General features: G+C 32.4%; 1 protein-coding gene across 11 annotated transcripts in view; it reads right to left on the reverse strand.

Moving 5' to 3' along the window:
- The window catches only part of Pdlim5 (PDZ and LIM domain 5), a 595,024-nt gene that overhangs the window by 86,486 nt on the left and 483,510 nt on the right, over window positions 1-25,028 (reverse strand). For 5 of the 11 annotated variants that reach the window (XM_076864849.2, XM_076864848.2, XM_076864856.2 and 2 more), the window contains exons 4-5: window positions 10,728-10,770; window positions 8,378-8,469 (exon numbers count right to left, since the gene is read on the reverse strand). The exons of 1 other annotated variant lie outside the window; for it this stretch is intronic. In XM_076864849.2, the coding sequence (XP_076720964.1) occupies window positions 8,378-8,469; window positions 10,728-10,770 (135 nt within the window). Of the gene's footprint in view, window positions 1-1,692; window positions 1,708-5,315; window positions 5,333-8,377; window positions 8,797-10,727; window positions 10,771-25,028 lie in introns of all 11 variants that reach the window. 5 more of the 11 variants (XM_076864847.2, XM_076864846.2, XM_076864851.1 and 2 more) reach the window with 2 other exon arrangements.

Here is a 25,028-nt window from a genome sequence, read left to right on the forward strand (position 1 = left end):
ATTATGAATTTAAAATTTAAAATTTCAGAAGAGAAAAAGTAACACGAGTCTTGCTTAGCAGACTACTGGCCAAAGGTCTATGTAGAGAAAGTGCTCTCAGTGTGGCCGGTTGTGGGTGGCAGGATCTGCCAGGTTTAACTCATTGCTGAAACATCACAGTGTGATCAGCATGTCATGTGACTGTTATCATTTTATAACAGTAACACTATCAAAACTGCCCAAGTACACTGGAGTCTTTTCCCCACAAAGAACATGGTAGAATTAAAGTCAGTAACAATAGCTTTAGAATCAGATCAAGTTGCAAGCACTAAATCCTCCACTCAGGGTGTTTCTTACAAGTTAGTTCACTTCTCTGAGTCTCTGTTTTCTATGTGAGACTTGTGAATTAAATCTTAAAGGTTATTCTGAGGAATAAATAAGATTCAAAATGTACATAAAGTGCTCTCTACAGTTTCTAGCCCCCAGTAATGAGCATCATCACATGTTCTTTTATGATGATCAGCAAAAACAATCACAACATGTCTTCTAAGACGATGGGTCATCGGCATATAAATAGAACAGAATCAAAAACATTCACATGCTAAATGGAAAGACATATTATAATTTATGGTAAGATTTCATAATCCCTGAAGTAAAGTATTTAAAAGATCTTTACTAATACTCAACAAAATCTAGTCTTTTTAAAAATAGACAAAATTTTTAGAAACTAGGAAATAGAGATTATTCCATAAACACATTGTTTGGACACATATAAAATAGCTCTTATGTAAGTACTTGAAAAGTTTACATTCAGCTTCTAAATATTATAGTTTTAAACTGCTCTACAATTAGTGAATGTAGTTTACTCCCAAATATTGCCAATTTCAAGTATAAGACTTTTTTTTATCTTTTGAAAAAGGTTTTGTCTATAAAAATACAAAACAATGTTGTCATGCTAAGACACTAAAATACTAAAATGCCACAACTGAAATTGTATTTAGCTACAGCATACTTGCAAAAAGTAGAATTTATCTTAGACTCTGTTGTTAACCATGGCTAAAGTCTCATATTAGTGATATGAATTTTCTGAACATTTACTTAGCACTTTCTGGTTCTGAGACTCTGACTCTGATGACTATGATTAAGGAAAACAATAATTTTAATGATTTTATTTTACAATATTTTGAGATACAATATAAACTTAACTCTCAAGAACAAGTAATTCATTTCAAAATATGGACTTTCAAAATTAGCAAGTTCATTCAATTTTTTTTAAAAAAAATCCAAACTATATCTCTAACTTCAGTGTACACTGTCCAGAACATTTATCCATCCCCCTGAACATAGTTAGCTTATAAGTTTTTCCACTGCTACAGGGTGGATGTTCCAAACACACCCAGTGATTCATAAGAAGTTCTCTGGGGGGTTGGGGCTATAGCTCAGTGGTAGAGTGCCAGTCTCGTATATGTGAGGCATTGGGTTCGAACCTCAGCACAACATAAAAATAAATAAATATATTGTGTCTACCTATAACTAAAAAAAAAAAAATTTTTTTTTAAAGAAGTTCTCTGACATAAAAACCATGATTTGTATGCTCCTTAATATTTTTGAGACTTCCTGAATGAAATTATATTAATAAGATTTGCTGGTGGTGTTGAGAGCAAGATGAAAAGTTACAGACACACGATGATGAAATGAGCCATAAGTACTTACACAGTGCCAGGATTACTGAAGGAGGAATAATACACATAATAAAGATGTGATAAAGATGAGATTGATATTCCGAGGATGATGGAACACAAGCAGAGATGAAGAAAAAGGAATAGTAAGAGAAAAAATGAAATAGCAAAATTCAAAACAATGAATTTAAATGAAGATGTTATATAAATACCATGCATCATGCAAATGTAGACAAAAATGCACAAATGTTAGTCAAAATTCTTTCCTATTATTATTTCTAGGACAAAAGTTCTATGTTTTTTATGCCCTAAACACTGAAAATAATTGCATGTACTAATGCTAGTTCAAGTCTCCATATTGCTAAATACCAAGAAAGATCCACTATAAAAAATATCCAGATTTTTATAAAATTCACTTTAATATGAGTTCAAATTCTTAATAGTGTTCCTAACAAAAGGCAGAGAATAAAATAGTTTGATAAAACATGAAGAAATAGTTCAGCTTACAATCACTTTTAAAATCAACAAAGAGAAAAATGTTTCAGTCTCACATCAGAGAAGTATAATGTTAACCACCAGTGTAATCTCTTTACATACATTATCCCTATCATACACAGCCAGAGAATGTTACACTACTGGAAACCATTTTTTTTTTCTTAAATGTAAAATGTCTGATGAAGATGTAGGATCATGGATAATGGGATCTCTCTCTCTCTCAGTTTTCATACTTTTCCCTGTCTCTTAGTCTCACCTCCCTCAATCAAAAGCAAGTCCCAGTAACTTCAGAATTGGTGTGGGAACCCCACTGCTCTGTGTTATCGGTGACATAATTACTTCCCAGAAAAGTGTATCTGATTTGATATGCTAAAGGAAATGGGTTAATAATACCTGAACAGAGAGAAAGTCAAAACAATTCATTCACATAGCCTATTAAGGGTAGAATTGTTAAAAACAAATATATTTCCGTTCCATTATGGATAGAAAACAAAATATAAACTTTGTATTATTTATCAAAGAACACCTTGTAGTGTTCTTGGATCCTCCAATTACGTTTAGTCAGAATAAAAAAATTTCATAGTGAGAAAAACTGCCTGTCAGCTTTAATGTTTAAAAAGGTCTGTATGGCTATAATTCCACTTTAAATTAAGTTGATAAACTCAACACACAGGGTTGGGTTCCACTCAATGAGGGTGGGACACAGAAGTAAGTTGATCTCAACAGTTTGCCTGTCTGTATTCTTTGCCAATCATAGTGTAAAGCATTCTCTTCTCTTTTTTGCTATTTTAAATAATAGAAAAATAGTTTTGCAAAATAATCTCTCTGAACTGAGACCAATTTTAGACATATATATTTAAGTATTTTAAAGCTGAGGGAAAATGTTTTATCTCAACATGAAGTTGCAGGCAGATAGTAGATATATCATATTTCCAATTTTACTTTATAATATGGATTAAGAATTTCAATACATGCTCAGAATAATCATAACTTGATTAGTGCAAACTTTAGTGGTAAAGGGCATCAAGTGGAGGGTTGATTGATTTTAATCCAAAGATGCCAATTTTAATGTCAAACAAGTCTTTCCATATTGTTAAAAAAAATGTGCTCAAATGGAATAGTGGGCAGAGAAGAGGCAAACTTATCGCCCAAGCAGCCAGTTAACCTGGCCTTAGCTGTGTTGCCCACTTCACCTTGCTCTAGGAAAATTGTAATCTAAAGAAAACTGTGTTTCTCAATTATGAAATGAACTATAATTTTTCTGTCCTTTTTTTTTTTTTTTTTGGTGGTATCAGAGATTAAACCCAGGGGTACTTATCTACTGAGCTACATCCCCAACCCTTATTTTTTAATTTTGAGACAGGGTCTCAGTAAATTGCTGAGGCTGGCTTTGAATTTGGGATCCTCTGGAGCTGCTGGGATTATAGGCATATGCCACCACAATGGGCCTCCTTCAGACTTTTTGTGAGGAGATTCATTTTTTAAAATATTTATAGTTGCAAATGGACACAATATTTTTATTTTTTATTTATTTTATGTGGTGCTGAGGATCGAACCCAGTGCCTCACACATGCTAGGCAAGCGCTCTGCCACTGAGCTATAATCCCAGCCCCAAGAGGACTCATTTTTAACATATTTTAAGGCACTTTGAAAACTATACAGACACTGATTTGTTGTTGGGATAGATGCCCCTATTACTCAAAAACAAAACAAAACAAAAACAGAAACAAAAAACATCAATTCACTTATAAGCTTTTGATTCAACTCCATAGTCATTATAAAAACAAATACTAACTCAAACTAACAAAAAAAGCAAGTCAAAAGCAGGTGATATAGTGGAAGGCACATCAAAATTTGGCTTTAAATGACCTAAGCTCAAATCTCAGCTAAATCACTTACAAGACACCTGACTTGAGAAAATTATGTGCTCTCCTGATATTCAGTTCTCATGAGAATTAGATCATATAATATATTCAGAGACACACAGCACAATGCATAAAATACCTAATACACAATGCATAGTAATACTTAACAAATTAATGACTCTGAATCTTGAATTTTTAAAAATTATATTTAATCTGTAGGTTTAAATTTATTTTTTTCAAGTTAAATTGTCCCCCCTTTCCAAATCAAATTGTTTGTGATACTGGAACCCAGTAACTAGCAAAAGTTGTTGTTTATAAGAAGTTAACTTTTAAAAGACAATAAACCAGGGTTTGATAATGTTTTATTATACACTGGTATGTGATATTCCTATACATAAATAACATGAAACTATTACAATCAATGAGACCATAGCTATTTAGAAAGAAGTTCTCTAATATCTCAAAAGCTAATTCTCTTGGGTATATCTAAGTTAGATATCTCATATTTCCAATTTTCTTTATAATATGGATTAAGAATTTCAACACATGCTCAGAATAATCATAACTTGATTAGTACAAAATTATTTTAAGTTCTTATCTCATGTGATTTTTCTTTAGCCTTAAAGCTAGCTAACTACTAACCAGTTTTATGTCAATATTAAAACAGCACAAAAACAAGGTTTGAAGTTATACCATAGTAATTCCCAATGCCTACGCTAACTCTTAGTGACATTTATTAAACCTGGCAATTATCTCTCTTAACTGATTTCAATAGTGTATTGGCTGTCTATCATTCACATATATAACTGCACATAGAAATATCAATATCTTCTAGAAACATTTACTTAATTAAAACTCCAAAAAAAAAAAAAAGTTCTTGGAGAACAATCTAGGAAACACTAATTTTTAATATTAACTCAGTTTTACATATGCTATTTACTAGTGATACAAATGTTTTTGCTTTCTCTTCTATCTTTATCTTCTAACAGTTTTGATTGATATAAATTACATCCCCCCAAGCACTGCCTCTTTTCAACCTTTCCACAGCAAACCCCAAATATATTTAATGACATAACTTAAACACTACTATTTATTACTATAAAGCAATTCACCACAACATAGCAATGCAAACCAAACTTATTCAAAACACTATATGTGGTTATTTTAAATTATAGCTCTTTTGCAAAATTTAACTTAATTTTGCAAAATATAATTTAATTTTGCAAAAATTGGGCATTCATGCTGTTTACTCATATATAAATCACCATATTTCCTCTCCAGTAATGTGGATACTAACTTTGTCACGTGTGTTTTCTGCAAAAATAAAAGCATTTTAAAATATCACTACTACATCATTAATTTTTGTATATTCCAAGGCCAGGTTCTTCAAAACACCATATAAAAACTGTTAGAAGAAACTGCAGTCCAACCACATTGAAATTAATATAGGATACCAGAGAGACTTACCTTCAGAAAGCAGTGGCACATTATAATGCAAGGACAAATGAAAAGGGATATTAGTTAATTGCCTGACAAAAAACAGCTTTCCTTTTGCCCTGGAAAATAAAAAGTCCCATTCTGCTTGTCAGAGTAAGCAGAGTAGTAGAGAAAACAGAATGCCATGACCAATAATGTGTACATGTAGACGAAAGATTTAAACTTTTTGAAGTGCCTTAATCATTATTACTTGTAAGAAGGAATAGGAGTGATTACATAGTATTATTAAGAAATATTCTATAAATAGCAGTATAATTTCTAGATTTTATAATATTAGGATGATTAGCTAATTAATTCTTAGTAATGATGCTTAATTGAAACACTCTTTTTTGTGTCTAATGTTTATCAATCCTATACAAATTTGGGAGGCAAACTAGCTAGCCACTTTAAATCACTTTCAAAAACTCAGTCTTCGTGATGCCTTAAAGAAAAAGATAACTCAGGCATTTAACTCTATATCCTTCTGAATTTTTAACTATTTGGTCATGGGTATGGACTATTACTAAAATAAGAAATAATTAATAAAAAGCAACAACTCTCAATATTAAAAGAATTTTATTCTGCCAACATAATATATATCTGGGAAATAGAAGAGTGAAAACTTCAACATTTACGCATAAAAAGTACTTGACAATATCCCCAAACATCTATTCTCCAAGATGACAAATCAATGACTAATAAAGGATGTGATTTATTTTTTATTTCTCTAAACATAGTGAGAGAAGGAGCATTACACATATGTCTTTGAATTTCACAGATAACACAGTTTTGTTTTCAGAATAATCAAGTTTTCCTTGTCCTAACATCTGGACAACATTTGAGATCAAGTTATTTTTAAACACATCCAGTTTGCAAAGGCAAAGCAGTAATTTGCTTGTTAATGATGCAAAACATGTAATAATCCCTTTTCTCCTAAATTTTGCACAGTACTGAATGCCAAGCATGTGCTTAACGAACACCTGTTGAATGACTGAGAAGTTACCATAAGGCTCTGAAACTATATCACTTCCTTGTTTCAGCTCAAAAATAATGTTTTAAATCATCTCAAATTTAACCATCAGAGTCGTGTTAATTTATTAAGCGCAAAATTTAAACTTGTTTTAAATCCAATCTATAACCTCAATCTGCTTTTTACTTCTACAATTTTCTATTAAGAAGACTTTCTAATACATTTCAAGATGTGTTAGGAGAAAAGACTTCTGAACTTTAGTGGGCTTCTTTCCTACTGAACCTGGAATTTAATAAACAATAAACTTCTGTTTCAGTTTCTTTGTGGGGCTAGTATTTAACAGGCAGCATCTTTCTTTTCAGGTTATCTACTCTGATTATTCCAAAATCTGTTATCTTAAAATAGACACACAGAAAAAAAAAGTTTTCAACCAAACACACCTCAACACCATGTACTGTTCCTCTTCTTCACAGGAAAGAAGAAATGACATTCTTTGAAAGACACTAGTTTTTCTCAACATACAGTTTACTGAAATGTAATTTTGTAACTATCCGTTCAAATGAGTTAGTAACTTCGAAGATTTTTAAGTGTACACCCAAAAAGGAAAAATGAGGAGTGAATTTTCAAAATCTTCTGCTAAACATTTCATATTTGATGTACATGGATTTAAATTCATTTATTTTACAAAAATCTTTATAATGCCTCTGATGCAACCTAAAAGGCCCCCTCTTATTTTTCATTACCGTTTGCTTTTAAAGAAGAAATCAAAACTTTTGAGCCACTCACAACCATAAAGCCATCTGTACAGCCCAGTAGCTGTTCCTGCAGAGCTCCTGCGCTCTCAGCAGCAACCTGGAACCCTGCCATTTTCTCTTTCAAGTTCCCAAGTTACCATGGCAGCAGTGCTGCAGAAAGCATTGCTTCTTCATTATGTGAATTAACATTCTCGGAAGGGATTATATCTAACAGAAAGGATCTATCCACACAATCATTTTAATTATATTTTCCTGAGAACTGACATGGGAGAAAACCATCATGTGTGCAAATTATTTTCCTTTTAATGTATATTTTTGTCAAATAAATAAAAATCAAAATGATTTTGTGTAAATGTTTTGCTTTAAGGTGCCTTCATTGAATCCCTAAATAAATGAAATGATATAAATTATGGTTGCTGAAATTACAACTGTGGGGTTCAAATGAGTCAATAACTTTGACTTTTTCAAAGTGTATCCTCAAGGAAAAATTATAAGGAAATAACAAATTTTCAAAAACTTCTGCTAACATTATATATCTAGTTTCCACTAAATTTTTCATTCATTTTTTAAAAAATGTATAAAATGCTTTGGACACTATCTAAACATCCTTGTTGTTCTGTCCCTACTATTTGCTTTTAAAGAGTATTGGTTCATGCATTCCTTCATACAGACATGTGTCAAAAACTGATTTGTTTTCCATTTTCTACACTACTTCGTGGGAGACAGGGCTTCTTAAAAACTCCTCATTTCCCCTTCCTATAGGGTAACATACATAAGCTGAGAACAATTATAATCACACTGTTGAAGCTTTTGGTGAGCAATAAAAGGATGGAAAATTTGAGGAAAAAAGATTCAAGATTTGCCTTGCATTATAAGTGCCAGCTGCGCAATGTTGTGCCAGGAGGTGGAGGAAGAGTCACACAGCATGTTACACAGTTCATAACACATTAAAATGTAGAATTAGGTTTTGATTAACCTATAATTGCTTGGCAGACAATGTTGTATATATGTAATATAAGGCCACATGTTAATGAAGCAAACATAACTCCACCTTCCTTAAAGTAACAGCTGAATGTGGGAAAGATAGATTAAGAGTTTCTTGGAGATTACCTAAAAGAAGAATTCTGATAAGAACAGAAAGTCCCCTTGGTCACCTACCCATTTTGTTGCTTAATGTCACCCTGGGATCCTCTTCTCTGTCCCTCTGCTAGCTCGTGAGCAGTCTCGGAACACACGCTGGTGACTGTGGGCTGCCGTGGGACATTAACTGCAGTTTTACCAGTGCTCAGTGCAGATGAACACTGGTCAGCACTAAGATTGGCGTTAACATGCAGTCCAGATGCAGAGAATGGGGGAGGAGTGACAGCAGTCACAGGTGGAGGGGAAGCATGTGATGAAGTGGTTGCATGAGCTGGGGTGAAGGCAGACGATGGTGATGGGATGGATGTGACTTTTGGTGAAGACACAGAACCAAAGGGCCGTGGTGCCTTATTGTAGGCCATGTTGGTTGTGGAAGTGACTTTGGACACAGCAGGAGATGTAATGGGCACAGGTTTAACTACTTCTTTAGGTTCTCCCTATGTGAAATAAAAATAAACATACACAAAACACGCCAATACATGCAAACATAGTCAATGAAAAGAATGCACAGCTGATTTTTAAAAAGACAAACACAATTATGTTAGAAGCTCAAATATCACACATTTCCAGTAAAAACAATGATTTGATATAGCATAACATGCACACTAACTGGTCCCAGCATGCATAACACGGAGGTGTATACTAAGCATATTTTTATTTATAAAAATAAAAGGAATTCCAAAATATTTAGTAAACAGCAGGGAAACCATCAAGAAGCATCAAGGCCATCTAAGTATCAATTTAGCTACATTACAAAGGAGAAGTTTTTAAATACCCCATAATAAACAAAACATTGCTAAGTGAAATGTTTTTAAAATAAACAGAGCTTCAATTATAATTCCTTCTCTCAAACATGTTTAATTTCTTTCCACAGTACGATTACTTGATTCATGCCGAAGCAGCACATTTCAAACTCTCCCATTTAAAAATGAAGGATGAAATAATTTTCATCTAACTCAGAAACATATACATTCTAATTATCTTAGATAAAAAATTTTTTGAAAACTTAAACAGATGAACAAACCTAAGTCTTTTCTCCTATAATCCACGTGTTCTCTCTCTCTCTGAATGTTTTAAAAGATATGATTCAGAGATAGAATTCTTTCCCTTTTCCAAAATAAATATTTAATAGTTTCAAGAGGAAAAAATTATCTTAGATATTTCCTCATTACTATCAGCCAAAGAAAAAAATAACTTGTAAGGAAGATCAATTCTTGGGGTTGGGGCTGTAGCTCAGTGGTGAAGCACTTGCCTTGCAAGTGTGAGGTACTGGGTTCGTGGGTTCGATCCTCAGCACCACATAAAAATAAATAAAGATATTGTGTCCATCTACAACTAACAAATATTTTATAAAAAAGAAAGATCAATTCTTCCTAAGATTACCAGAATTTATCAATCTTTATCCCAAAGCATATTTACTAATGTTCTTTAAAAATCAAATTAAGCCTATATAATATTCAAAAATAAATCTCTATTTACCATCTCAAAAGAAAAATAATCAAAATTTTAGGAAAGCATATAATGATAACTCTAATATATTTAATTTTAAGAAAAAAATAATCTAAATGAATCTTAACAACAAGAAACCTAATTGAGAAAAATAAGTAGCTTAAGGCCTAAATAAATCAATGTAATAAGTAATTCAATGAAAAGAAAAAAAGAGAGAGAGAGAGAAACTTAAAAATATATAAATCAAATGTAGATGAATAATGGTTTGGGACAATTTGAGAATGTATTTGAGAAAAAAGGGTACTTTCCAATAACCTAATTCAAGAATATTCTGAAATGTAATTTTTGGTTGTTATTAATGATTTATTATGATACACATTTTGAGTAATCACTTATTTTTCTTAGCAAACAAATAAATAAAGATGGAAAATTTTAAATTAAATATAAAAGAAGAAATTTGGATATAAATTATTAATAACATTGGCCTTAGAAATAACGTTTTAAAATAAAGGTACAATTACACATGATAATTCTGCATGTGTTGATTTCCATTTTCCCCTTCTTCCTTTTTTTTTTTGGTACCAGGGACTGAATTCAAGGGCGATTTACCATAGAACCACATCCCCAGCCTTTTTTATTTCTTATTTTAAGAAAGGGTCTCACTAAGTTGCTTAGGGTCTTGTTAATTTACTGAGGCTGACTTTGAACTAGTGATCCTCCTGCCTCAGCCTCCTGAGTTGTTGGAATTATAGACATGTGCCACTGTGCCCAGCTTCCTCTTCATTTTTAAGAAATAAAATGAAGGGAACTGTAAGACTATAAATTAAATGTCTGTATGGCCTGAGACAAAAACAGAAATTACAGAAACTTAGGAGGAACAATCATGTGGTAACCTACTGATGCTAGATTAGAATCGCACCTTTGGAACAGAAGCTGGTTCAGGCTTGGGTGTTGCAGATGCTCTGGGGGAAAAAAAGAAAAAAAATCCATGAATTTTTGCAAACTTATAATTTCTTATTAGTGTATAGTTTATTATAATATATCAATTTATGGTATATCACCAGAATTTATATTTTCATAATTCCTAGTTTTGTCTATTCATAATTAAGTCAAACACTGCAAGAACCAATGTCCTTACACAAAAAGTACTCATTAGCAGTTCACTATAAACTCAAATGAGGAAAGATAAACATCAATCTTGTTTGCTAACACCCCTTTTTCAATCTTTAAATTGAGGCTATTCCCCCTCTTAAAGCATAAAGTAAAAACATGACACCTTAAACCTTGAGAGGTTCCTCAACCATCTAACCTGAATCTTAATCTTTAGCAGTATCTGCCTTTTCTCCTAATATCCATGAACATATCCACAGGGTGCTGGGTCTATGAAGATACTGATTCAGGTTGAACTGAATCACTGAATGAGTATTTTGTATTTATATTCTTAAGTGTTTGTGCAAATTAAAGTATTTACTATTCTAAGAAATAAACAGTAATTTCTTCCACTAGGCTATACTTTTAATAAAGGCAATGAGAATGTGCCATCTTTATCTATAACTTCGCACAGTGCCTGGCATGTAATAGGTCATCAGTAATGAGTGTTGAAGGCAGAGAGGAAAGACAGACAAAAATCCATGCATATAAATTGAATATTTACAAATTCCAAGTGAAACTTTATTTTTAACATATGTTTTCTAGCATTATATACATTTTGGTTAGTGCGAACTAAACAGCAACAACTGGTTTGGAGGAATTATTTAATCATGACAATAGTAAAAGTAGAAAGTATTATTGTCTTCATTTTCAAATGAGAAAATTCAAGTTCATGTAAACTGCTTTGGAAGGCATGGAAGCCCTCTGTTTTTATACATTACTGTGTACTAGCTATATTCAACTAACACAATGACTGAGAAAACCAGGGATACTTTACTCAATGCTAAGGTGCGTGTTACACTTAATATCCCAGAAGCAATTACATTCCTCTCATATCAGACAGTCTGAGGATAAGCCATAAGGTGCATAATTTAAGAAATGTAAGCATAATAGGTAAATACTATGTGATAATAATTTTATTCTACAAACCAAGAGATTGTTTTACTTAGAAAGTCAACAGATCACAATTAAAAGACACTAGGACAGGATATTGGATCTCCATGAGCATAACCTAACAATGAACTCTGATCAACACATTCAGCAGCAACTGAATTTTCCAACAACTACTAATTTGGTTCGCTAGGGCAGGCACTGACTGAACAATTGGCTAACCCAATGGAAGGCCACAATGGATGCTAACATTCAGTTACAGCAATAGGTTCTGCTCTGTGCAGTTGCACAACTTTCCATGGGTACTCAGACAATTTCTCTTAGCTGAAAGGGTTATTATAACAAGCAAAGGAAACAAGTTCAAGTACAGAACAGTGGAATCTTCCTTTCATTGAAATTTCACAATACGATGTAATTGCAAAGGGTTTACTTATTAAAACCACCCAAAACATTACTGAAAGTTTGCCAAAGCATAGAAGCCAGTATTCTTTTTCATCTGAACACTTCAAAGTACATGGAGCACTTCTAGAAACATAAAAACAATTGGTGAAAAAGAACATGATATTTAACAGTTGCTAGATCTTTAAACATGGGATAAAATACATATATTCTATGTCTAGAAAAACAAACTTCTTTGTTTTTTAGAGCTGTTAGCTCTAATTTAAAGAGTATAAGCAACAAAATGCCCCAGAATGGTTCGTTTCATTACATTTGGAATCCAATCAATGTATTTTGTTCTGAACAAACAGAATGAGTCCTAACATAATTTACCATGTAAAGTTCTAGAGAAATACGGTTTGAAATTTTGAATGCACACAAAAAATTTAAATCTGTAATTTAAATATGGGCCCAATTTGTGTCTTGATAAAAATGTCTTACAAGTGCAATGACATGAATTAAGACGGGGAAAGAAAGGGCAACATGCCTTCAAAAACCTAGGACTGAACTCATTACACAAACACCCTTTTCGAGGAGGGGAAAAGAGGCATGTAATTAAATGTCAAATAAAATTGTCAACACTAGATGTAATAAAAATTAGTTTTCTTGTTTTAAAAACTAACCACCAAATGAGTCATAGAATCATTAAATTCTGAAAAGATTCCTTACTATTTATTTATTTATTTATTTGGTGCTTGGGATTGAATCCAGGGCCTTGTGCATGCAAAGCAAGCACTCTATCAACTGAGCTCTGTCCCCAGTCCCAGGTTCCTTATTTTATTACATCCCAATCAGGGGGTTGTTAAGACTTCTGTATGAATATTTATAGAAGTTTATGATTTCAGCAAAATTTTGAACTCTTCAGTTAAAATGGATGCTAACATTCAGTTACAGCAATAGGTTCTACCCTGTGCAGTTGCACAACTTTCCATGGGTACTCAGACAATTTCTCTTAGCGAAATCTCTTAACTTAATCTCTTAGCTGAAATTCTCTTAACTTATCTTTACTCCAAAAAGTAAAGTAACACATTTGTTTTGTGTTACTTTACTTTTTGGAGTAAAGATAAGTTAAATCATTCACATTAAAAACATGTACCAAAATCTGTATTGTAGTAGTTACATTTTAAAAGATCAGTAGGCTACAACAATTTTAGACATGAGTATAATTAGACTTTTTTTAAAAAAATACTTTTTAGTTGTAGATGGACACAATGACCTTTGTTGTATTTATTTATTTTTATGTGGTGCTGCGGATCAAATACGGTGCCTCACAAGTGCCAGGCAAGCACTGCACTACTGAGCCACAACCCCAGCCCCACAATTAACACATTTTTATGACACTAAAAGTATTGTAGTTCAGGAAACTTATAATCCATTACAAATGAAACTTATAAGACATAAAAAACAAAGATACAGTTTTAAAAAGCAAAGGTTACTATTTATCAAAGAACAGAATAAAAAGATACACCACCTTTTCCTTACAATAGTATAAAGATTTTTTAAAAATATTAATATAAATACTTGTGAGAATACTTCTATGTTACTGGGAGATCTATGTAACTCTTTTGAGAAATACTTTGGTATTTATTTACTAAAAGCCCTAAAGAAAACTCACATCTTGTAACACAATAATCAACTTTATGATATTTGTCATAAGGAAATAATCTGAAGTACAAAAAAGATTTTATGCATGAAGATATTTGTGTACTACTGCATAATTTATAATAGTAAAAAATTAGAAACAAACTATTAAATACACAAGAAAAAGGCTAATTGGAATATAACCACCAATGAAAGATGAAACAATTAAAGTACTCTTAAGGAAGAATCTTTCATTACATGATAAAATGTTTCCTTTATATGATACCAAGCATATATAGTAATGATAAATATATGAAAAAATGGGTGAAAACACACAAAAATTTTAGAAGAGGGTCTCTCTAAGTGATATCTTATACAATGTACATGCAGTACTTTTTGTAATTAGAAAACTATTTCTCAAAGCACATTTCATGGAAAACAATTTCCCCCAAAACAAAATACACACACAAACATGTTCTGTTATCAAAGATATCTGGAAAATATGGAGTTAAAGTTACACAATATCTTAGCTGCTAAACTTCTCAGAGACTTTAAATGCCTAAAAGGAGAGCAGACTATGGATTATTGCCCATACACTTTGAAGGAGAACTCATTATTTAAGAAACATTTCTCAAGATTGGAATTGGGAGGGGTGGCCCTCTGGGAAACACTATTTTAAAGAAATATTTTACCAAGGAACAAGTCTGTAAAGTCTGAAATGTTTACTTGAGTCCCACAGTGGCTAAATTTAAAGGAAAGAAATATCACAGTCCTTAAAATTCTCAAAAGTTTTTGTTATACAAATTATCTTTTTTAATGAAACTACTGCTTTCTTGAACTTTATGTTTAATAAGATACTCAAAGCCAATGAACATAATTTAACCAAAGTTTAAGGAAGAAAATTCTATTTCTTCATCAAACTGGAATATCTATTTTCAATACTACCCAGGGAGAAAGTCCTAACATAATAAGAAAAAAAGCATTTTTCAAAATTAAATTAATCATAATTATCTGGGGTTTTTTTCCCTTAGACAAATATTGTCAAGAAAGTGTTCTTTTAGAAATGGCACCGGTTCCATGAAAAAGACTATTTTTCAAAGATATTTAAATAAATGAATGGTTAAAAACTGAGGAGTAATTATAAAAAAATTATTCTTGCATTTTTCTCTTCATTCATAATGGGATAATATATCTCCCCTTTGAACCACAGTAATCATCACAAGTCACTTTCATGTAGTGTGTGAGTTTCAAACAACCGGAGAGCTGGCAATGGCTTAGTGCCACAGGCTCAACAATTTGCTTATTGTTCTCTCTCCCCTTGGTGTGAAGCCACCTTACAGGAGTAGGCCATGATGGTGAGATATGAGTGCCTTAGCTCAGTCCCACCCTTGGCTTGTGGAATTCAAAGAACAAAGCCGTCAGTGTGGCTCAAACAATCTATTTGAAAGTTGATTGGTTCTTATAAAAACAGTATCCAAAATAAAAATCCCTGATTCATTATAACCAGTTTCAGAGCTTCTGAACAGTTGAAAGGAGTTCTGATTCATGACAGATTTATTAAAAATTAGAAATGTGATGTCCTAGTTAGAATAATAAATAGGGGAAAAATTAATGAATTAGCAATGTCTCCATCATGAATTAGATTCAAAAGAATCAAGCAAAACTTCATCTTACAAACACCCAACAAATGATGCTATACTTAAATTATGCTTTTAACCAATGCATATATTTTTTTAAATGCTTCACAAAATAACATGTTATTTAGTTAATAAAATAGCCATGAATGAATTTTCATATTAGTGTTTAATAATGAGGAATTAGGCAACAGAACCAAACTGATAAAATTATTCACACTGCTCACTGTCTTGGCGACTCCTTCAATCACATCTAATATACTAAACTCATAAACAGTCATACAATAAAGAGTAGGGTGTGTGGTTCATCTTCTATGAGATGAGTTCTATCAAAGTTTCCCACAGCATGGCCATCTTTGGGCCCACTGACCTTAGGACCCAAAAACACTAGGGCACATCATTAATCACTTTAATTGCAAAGTTGTCAATTTGCAATAACAAAGACACTCCAGGGGGAAAAAGTGAGCACTCTATAGAGTGCAGAGATGTCTCTTTAAACAATTTCTCCAAACTTTATTGCTCTTTCATTCAATCTTCTATCCCCAAATCTCAAACCCTAAACATTTAGATCACTTGTGGCAATGTTCCAGTGTTTTATTTTTTTAATCCAAAATGACTTAAAAATATGTAAATATTTTATTTCCTATAAATGAAGATTATAGTGTGCATCATTATGCACACTGTAACAGCTTTTAGCTTATCAAAGGCTGCACTCGCCACACACACACACACACACACACACACACACACACACCACATACTCTCACTTTTGCTCTGCCTTTTTGCATCTTCTCTATCTTACTACAAGAACTAATAGAGTAGATTGTTCCCCCTAGTGAGAGAAAGAAATAATCCAAAGTTGGACAGACTTTCTGAAGAGAGAAAGAAGGAAAGAGGACACAAGCAGGGGAACTGCTCTTGCCCACCTGAGCACATGAGGTACCCTGTGCTTGTGGCTCCACTTTAAATCAGGTGAGGCTCTGATACATATTCACGATGACAGTTACCACTTGATAAGTACTTCCTTAGGTAAGAATGAGTGTTTCTGTTGTAATGATCCTTTTCAGGTGGCTAAAACAGATGATGAAGGTTTGACAAGAAATTTTCATCAACCAGTTATAAATCAAGCTAAGGAGCTGATGGATGGATGGATGCAAAGGAACAAGGAGAAAAGGAGGAAGTTAGTTAGTTTTACTGAGCTTGCCCGATCCAAAAGGGTATACCAGTTTCAAGGAGGAAAAGAATGGGGAGGGAGAGCATTAGATTAAATTGTAAAAGGTTAAATAAATATCTGCCATTATTACAAATAATGAGAGCATAAAAGTCAGCAATACAACTATCATTTACTGGGCTCAACAATGAATTAAAGGCCTTATATATATAATATGGTGTTTAGGTTACAAAAAGAAAAACTCAGAAGTGTTAAATAACTCTCATCATTAGTAAGTTTAACACCAATGTGCACGTTTTTCCCTAAATATTAATCTTATAGCAAACAATGCTAGTTCCTTAATAAATATTTCTTCCACTCATGGTATACTGCTTTATTTTCTGTGATTGAAGACTGAATACTGATCAACTTAAATAACCAGTTTTGGTGACAGTTTTATGTTACTTGACATCTCCCACTTGAGATCATTTTTTCATCTGTCCATCCATCAAATAGTTATTAAGCTTTAAAAACAGTTCCAGAAATTGGAAACACAGTGGTAAATAAGTCAAAGTTCAGGCTAGAATCTACATTGTAACATAGGAAGCAGACATGTCAATAAATAAGATAGCTGCATATGATATACATGCTAAGAAAACGATCACAGTAACACGAGAGAGTGTAAGTGATATCACTCTGACTAGTTACTTCAAAGTTTAAATAGTTAATGCCTAAATACTTAAAAATCTCTCAGAAACAAACTATTTTTAAAGGTGGCAATTCAAGCTAATTTAAATAGTATAAGAGGAACTGTAGACTAAAAACCAGCTACCTTAAAATTATAAAAACAATTTTATTCCAAATAATCCTGTAATATAAGTGCTAGTGTCTGACTTTACAGATGAGAAATTGAAATATAAAAGGGTAAAATTAAAAGTCATCCATCTAGTTAGGAGTGGGAGACTATTATCCCAAGGCTTATTCAAAGACTTCATTTTTCAACACAAAACAAATTTCATCCATTTTAAAGATATGAATCAACCCAAGCAAGAAGGCTTTCCAGTGATTCCCTCTTTTCTAACCTCTCAATAAGGATGTGGTTATTTTGTAGAAAAAACCCCAATATATATGGATACAAGTACTCTTCAAAGGTAACAAGAATCCAAAATTATTAGAGACTAGTTTCATAGAAGAATGAGAATCAACTAAAATATCATTCTACTCAATATGAAGAGAGGGATTTTTAAAAATGAACTGGGGCAACCCTCAAATTGATCTTGTGATATTCTACATAAATGGATTTGGTCAAGGCCTAAATCTTCTAGAATATTCCAAAAAAGATGTATCGATTGTTGTCTTTATGTATATTTATTTAAAAAATTATCACATTAATAATAAGTATTTTTCTATAGTCTCTCATTTATTTCTGCAAATCTTAAAATTATCTTTAAATTTTGTGTAAAATTTCGCAATATTTACTTGACTTCAGGGGGAAGAAATTAATTTTTTTACTCTACGTTTATTTCCACAATATTTTTTTATATTTATTTTTCAGTTGTAGTTGGACACAATACCTTCATTTTATTTATTATTATGTGGTGCTGAGGATAGAACCCAGGGCCCCCCACGTGCCACAACTGAGCCACAACCCCAGCCCCTCACAATATTTTATGAGAATAAAAAAATTCCATCTATCTATTGTGCCTCATGTCCACACTCAAAATAACTTGAGAAGAAAAACAGCGTTTTCTGGCTGGTATTTAAAAATATTCAAGTCAAAAAAGAATATTAAAAATATTCTATGATAGACATGCTCAAGTTTAAGTAAAAGGAATTTCAAAGATCAGAATAATTCAGTTTTACTATTAATACAACTCCATTATTGTGAAAATATAATTTTTAATAAAGGGTTTATATAAATAATGTAATTTATTATGTCCCATTGTAAAGAAATGACAAAATTTATTGTAAATCGCCAGACAGTAAATATTTTAAGCTTTGTGAGCCACATTATCTGTAATTCATCTACTCAGCTCTGCCACTGTGGAAAGAAAGAAGATGCAAATAAAACCTAAATGAATGAGATGGCTGTATTCCAATAAAACTTCATTCATAAAACAGGTGGTAGGCAAGATTTGGCCTGTAAGAAATAGTTTGCCAACCTCTGGTTTAGATCATTTTATAATTTAGATTATAACAAATCTTCTAGAAAGTAAACTCACATGACCACAGCTCCTTTGGTTTTTAAGCCTCATAACCATTCCTGAACAATGAAAAGCCCAACATATTCAGGCACCCATAAGCCTCAGAAATAATTCCATTATTCCTTCTGTATTATATGATACCACTTTTCAGTTCCTCTGTCCTACTTTATTTCAAACTTTTATACTGAGTGCAAATGAATGAAACATCTAGACTTCCAAATTACCCATTCAAATGAAATTCACACTGCACAGCGCTGATTCCAAAGTTTAGTTGAAGGGACAGATATTATTGAACTAGGATAACATTTTAAGCCCTATTTTTAACTCTGTTACTCAGCACCTCAGTTTATTTGCTAAGAGATTACTAAATACCTCTTATCTTCTGATTCCATATACTATAAATGGGACTATTAGTAATCTAATTAAAAATATTCTAAAAGAACAAGTAAGATTTACCATGTTTTTCATTCTTTCATCTCTCTCCACCCCCTCTTTCCCATCCATTTCTTTTTTCCTTCTTCCTCTCTCTCTACTGGGGAGTGAATCCAGGGGTTTTTCTACTACTCAGTTATATTTCCAGTCATTTTAATTTTTAATCTACTAAGGCTGGCCTCAAACTTGTTATCCTCCTGCCTCAGCCTACTGAATATCTAGAAATACAGATATGCATCATGCCAGGCTTGTACCATGCATTATTATGAAAGAGAAAAGGCTGACAAATATAATTCTCCTCTTTCCCATCAAACTCTACACTTTATTTCTTATCAGCCACAGGCTATAATAACTTTAGAACTGACAAAAGCAAGCAAAGTATAACAGAGTTATATTCCCTGAAAATCTACTAGCTTCACATCTTCCTTTAGGCACCACTGGTAGGTACAAACTTCCACTTAATGTATCTTCCCTTCTAGCTGTAATCTGATAGGAAAAAAAAAAGCAATAGTTTTATTCACATAGTACTTCAATACCAATATGAAAATAACAGAACTTGAAAAGCAAATGATCTGCCTGTGAAACAGAGTTCCATTTATATGTCTACATTTTACTGGCTCTATTGAGACACAACTACAATGTCCCTGAAATAAATATGGTTCATATTAGGAGAGTACATATCAATAATAAATGATACCTATAACTATATTTATGCACAATTCAGCAGCAAATATAAAGTTAACTGCTTCAGGAAAACCTTGGTAAGATCAAATGCTAGCAAAGCATCATATAGAGGATAAAAGTGGTATTTTCCAGGCAATTCACAATCTGAAGTCTATCTTCTTAATTTTTCATCGTTTTAGGAAAAGCTTAGAACCCTAAAGAGACAAAAAGATCTTGCTTTTCATATCTAAGCTCTCTCTTATCAAGCTCTTCATTGATACTGAGTGATTCTTTGAGAAATGGGATAAATAGCTAAATGAAGATTGCAAGCTTATGTTGCCAACAAAAGAAATTAGGTACTGGTTGGCATAATGATAATGGTACTGCCTCCCTTGCAGAACTGCTTTGCAGAATGTGAGCAGGGACAAATGTTGATGTAGAAGACTGTCTAAGTAGACTACTAGACCCTGCAGCTCTGGAAATTATTCTGTTTCTAATTATATACTGTTCCAATTACATTATCTACTAGGATAAATTTCAAAACAACAACAAAAAAATCTAGAGATGAGCAAGAAAATATCATTATTGAGCACTTACCAATGTCAATTTCACTTAGCTTATTACATAAATTATTCTTCCTGAGGAAGTAGCATTGTTTTAATTTTTTTTTTAAAGAGAGAGGGAGAGAGAGAGAGAATTTTAATATTTATTTACTTATTTATTTATTTTTAGTTATCGGCGTACACAACATCTTTGTTTGTATGTGGTGCTGAGGATCGAACCCGGGCCGCACGCATGCCAGGCGAGCGCGCTACTGCTTGAGCCACATCCCCAGCCCGCATTGTTTTAATTTTAAAGAGAGAAAGCAGAAATTCAAACTAAGTAATATGATCACAAATTAGAATTTGATAGTGGCAGAATCACAATTTGAACCCAAGTCTTCCAGATGCTATTACTTTTTAAGGAATAAAATCAAACAAAGTCATAAAATTAAACTCTGGTAAAGGAGTAGAGAGAGTGATGATTTTAAACAGTGAATAACTATTAACTTTCAATTAAGTATAACCACTCATTTTCAATCACAATACTGTGATTGAAACAGAATAATTTCTGTAATAATGTGATTGAAAATGAATAAGCTAAAAATTAATTTATGAAATGTCATCTTTGATCTAATTCATATAAACACAAGTTACTGTATGATATACACACATACATATCCATGTGAATGGATAGACTGTTTATGTATCTAGTGCACATTTTACAGTTTGGACAATATTTACATAAATAAGCGTTTAAGTTTTTTCAGAAAATTCCCAGCTGAAGCAAAAGATTAAAAAACAAATAGATAGGTTTCAGCCCATTCCTTATTTTTCCAGAGTTGTACATATTTTTATCCATAGCAACTGAAATTCTCTAATAATTTCATTTTCCAGAAGGATGGGACTAGAAGTTTCTTAATGAATATCTTCTGTAATGTCAACCTGGGTATGTGCTTGAAACAGCAACCAGCTTCTGAGATTAGAAGCCATGTGAATCCCTAGGTACATCATATGATCTTCTTGTGGGTATGGATCTAGAATCTTATGTTTATACCTCCTCATCTTCACGGTCTTAAGAAATAAAGGAACTTATATCATAGTCCCCATCACAACTATTAATGGATATTTGCTACCAATGATTCAAAATTAATTAGATTTTTTGACTGAAGTGTGCTTAGTGATGCAGGGAGTGGTGTATACTGAGCATTTATGATTACTGAAATAACCATAATGGTTCCTGCACAATTTGATTTTAACCACATATTCACACAATATGTGCATACATGTAACTATTCTTTAATCAGGCTGTATTTTCATGAACAACCTTATATTATGGTCAGACTCTAGTTCCTATTAAACACCAGATTTGTCATGATTAGAATTGGCTTTCTATATTACCATAATTATTTAAATAAGTACCTTATCATTCATGAGTGAGATTTATTTTACCAGAGTCAATTTAAGTTTTTTCTAAGTTAATTTCATGAATTTATTAAATCATTCCACAAATATTTATTGAATCTCTGATGGAACAGGCTCAGCTGTAGGGAGTGGGACAATAGTAAAAATAAAACACAAAATCACTCCTTTGAAAGTGCTCACTTGTACTTGGGAGAGGTAAACAAAAAACAAGCAAGCAAAATATGTCATGTGGTAGGCTGGGAATGTAGCTCAGGGTAGAACGCTTGCTTAGTATGCATGAGGCCTGGGGTTTAACTCCCAGCACCATGTAAAAGATGAAAAAAGGTCGTGTGGTGATAAGTATCACATTTTGATATGAAATGTGCCCCCAAAGGCTCATTCAAGGCTTAGTCCCCGACTAGTGGCACTATTGGGAGGTGCAGTGACTTTTAAAAGTAGAGCCTAAGAGAAGGATTTTAGGCAATAAGGGTGTGTCCTTGAAGATTTCCTGGTCATCATGAAGAGAGCAGCTTCTCCATCACCTACTCCTTGCCAAGTCCCTCAAGCAGGAATGGGGCATTTGAACTAAAATGGTTCCAGGAATCTCAACTGGAGAACAGCAAGAGATAAAGCTAGCGACAGCAGGGAGACAGAACAATTAAGGTACATAAAACCTTTATAAGGATTTGTATTCCTTTATGAATGAAAAGAATCTCTTTTAGCACAATACTTCATTAGAAGAAAGTTAAACTAAATCCCGATGCTGAACAATAAATTCGCCTGTATCCACTTTGAACTGTATAAACCTGCTTGTTAACTGAAAAGGAAAAGAATTAAAATTGCCAACTTCTAACATATCTTAATAAACAAAATGCAAATAGAAATTAACAAAATACCTAATTGTTCTTGCTCTTTTTAAAGTGTGAGATATGGTCTTTGTGGTTCATATTTGCATCCACCCTGAATTATGCTAATAATGGAGGCAGAATTTTGCCAGTAACTTTTTCTAGGCATCCTTCTCTTTTTCTATTCATATCTTGGCTAAAAACATTAAATTACAAGGTGTTTGGTTTTTTTAATAAAGAGGGTATTTTTAGGTATTTCAATAAAATTCCATCATTCAACATAGCCTTATTAGGAATACACAGTTAGTCTGCCATCTCTTGTGGAGAACCATATGAAATGAAAACTTTTCATTCATAACTCTCAACTTAGTTTTCCCCAGTTATTTAACATTAAAAATTTTTTGATAATTTTAGACTTTTTAAAAATCTGTTTACTCAAAGTACTTAAAAATAAATGATCAAAAGTGAATATTCTAGCAATAGATGGGTTAGATTTGTTTTTGTTTAATAATTTCTAGATAAGCCCTTAATTTCACATTCAAAGATTAGTAAGTAGAATCTTACTCTCATTACTGAATCTTAAATTAGTTCAAAGGTGATAATAATATACAAATCCAATAAAAAAGTCAGGCAAATTTTTAAGTCTTTATTTTTAGAAGTTCTATTATTTGTGATTTACTTCACATTTATACCATTATAGAGAAAACAAAACAAAACTCATTCAAGTGTTTCTTTTACTTATCAAGAAACTTTATTTTTCTTATATAAATTATTTTATTTATAAAGGAAGTTAGCATTGCTTATATATCTGGTTGATAATTTAATGGATTTTATAAAATACAGAATAAATTAAAATTCCAAAGCTTTTTAATATTAACAAAATATTAGTATCTTTTCTTTTTATAAAGGAATTATATAAAACAAAAATTACATTGTCCATTCTGATACCTTTTCTACATTACAGATAGAAAATCTGAGACTACAGAAAATTAGGAACACATGATGCCTGATTCACCAAAAGATAAATTCTTTATCCTCTGAAAATTAATGTACCTTCTCTCCACCACTATTTGAATCTATTAGGAAGTGACCTAAAAGAACGCTTAGTATTACACTACTTATAATATATGTGACTCACCATGGAACTTCAAAACCCTAACTCTACACCTGTTCAATGGATAAATCCTCTACGAAAAGCTTAAAAACTAGCAAGGTCAAACTGCTATCAAAGTTTCTAAATGCTTATTCTGAATTTTAGTACTTATCTCATTGGAGACCAGACCAGGAACAAACATGAGACTAGGGCTGGGCCAATGCCCTACAAAACTACTTTAAACACGCTCTACCCAGTACAAATCTGAACATATAAAATACATATTTTTATATACAACCTGTGAAAATATATTCTGTTCTAGTTCAATACATTTTCAAAAGAAAAAAGAAAAGAAACAGCATAGGGGAGTTGGGGTGCTGCTCCTAACCCTATAAACTGAATTTGTAACCTCAATATGATAAACACTAATCTGGACTCAAAGTCAGAGAGCTCAGAAAGATCATTTAATAAACAGGAAGGCTGGCTAAGAGTGGTCATATACAAATGTTTACTGAATTGTACTGAAACAGTCCATTTGTAAAACAACATTAAACTAGTTTACCTTTTTTAATATATTTTTTAGTTGTACATAAACACAATACCTTTAGTTTGTTTATTTATTTTTATGTGATGCTGAGTGCCTCACATATGTGAGGTAAGCACTCTACTGCTGAGCCACAAACCCAGACCCCTAGTTTAACTTTTGAAAAGTGACGTACACAATAATATCCTCAAACGCATAAAATAAATAGATCTAGAAACAATAATAATAATTAACATAAGGATCTGGCCAGGACATGTCTCTCATCCATAGGAATTTGCTTATGAAACTTAACTACAGCTAGGTATTGTGGCAAACACTTGTAATCCTAGCAACTTGGGAGGCTGAGGCAGGAGGATCACAAGTTCAAGACCAGCCTCAGAAACTTAGCAAGGCCCTAAACAACTTAGTGAGACGCAGTATCAAAAATAAAAAATAAAAGGGGCTGGGGATGCAGTTCAGTAGTAAAATGCCTCTGGGTTCAATTCCCTACACCAAAACAAAATAAACAAACAAAGAAAAAACCCCAAAACTGAACTATATAATGGAGATTTCCCCTAACAATGGACACAAATATAGAGAAGTCAAATATGAAGGCTAACTCTTATGGTCAATAATCTGAAATGTACTAGATTCTATCGTAAAAGAAAAACATC

The sequence above is a fragment of the Callospermophilus lateralis genome, chromosome 8 (assembly GCF_048772815.1).
Source record: "Callospermophilus lateralis isolate mCalLat2 chromosome 8, mCalLat2.hap1, whole genome shotgun sequence".
In the NCBI taxonomy this organism is placed as follows: domain Eukaryota; kingdom Metazoa; phylum Chordata; class Mammalia; order Rodentia; family Sciuridae; genus Callospermophilus; species Callospermophilus lateralis.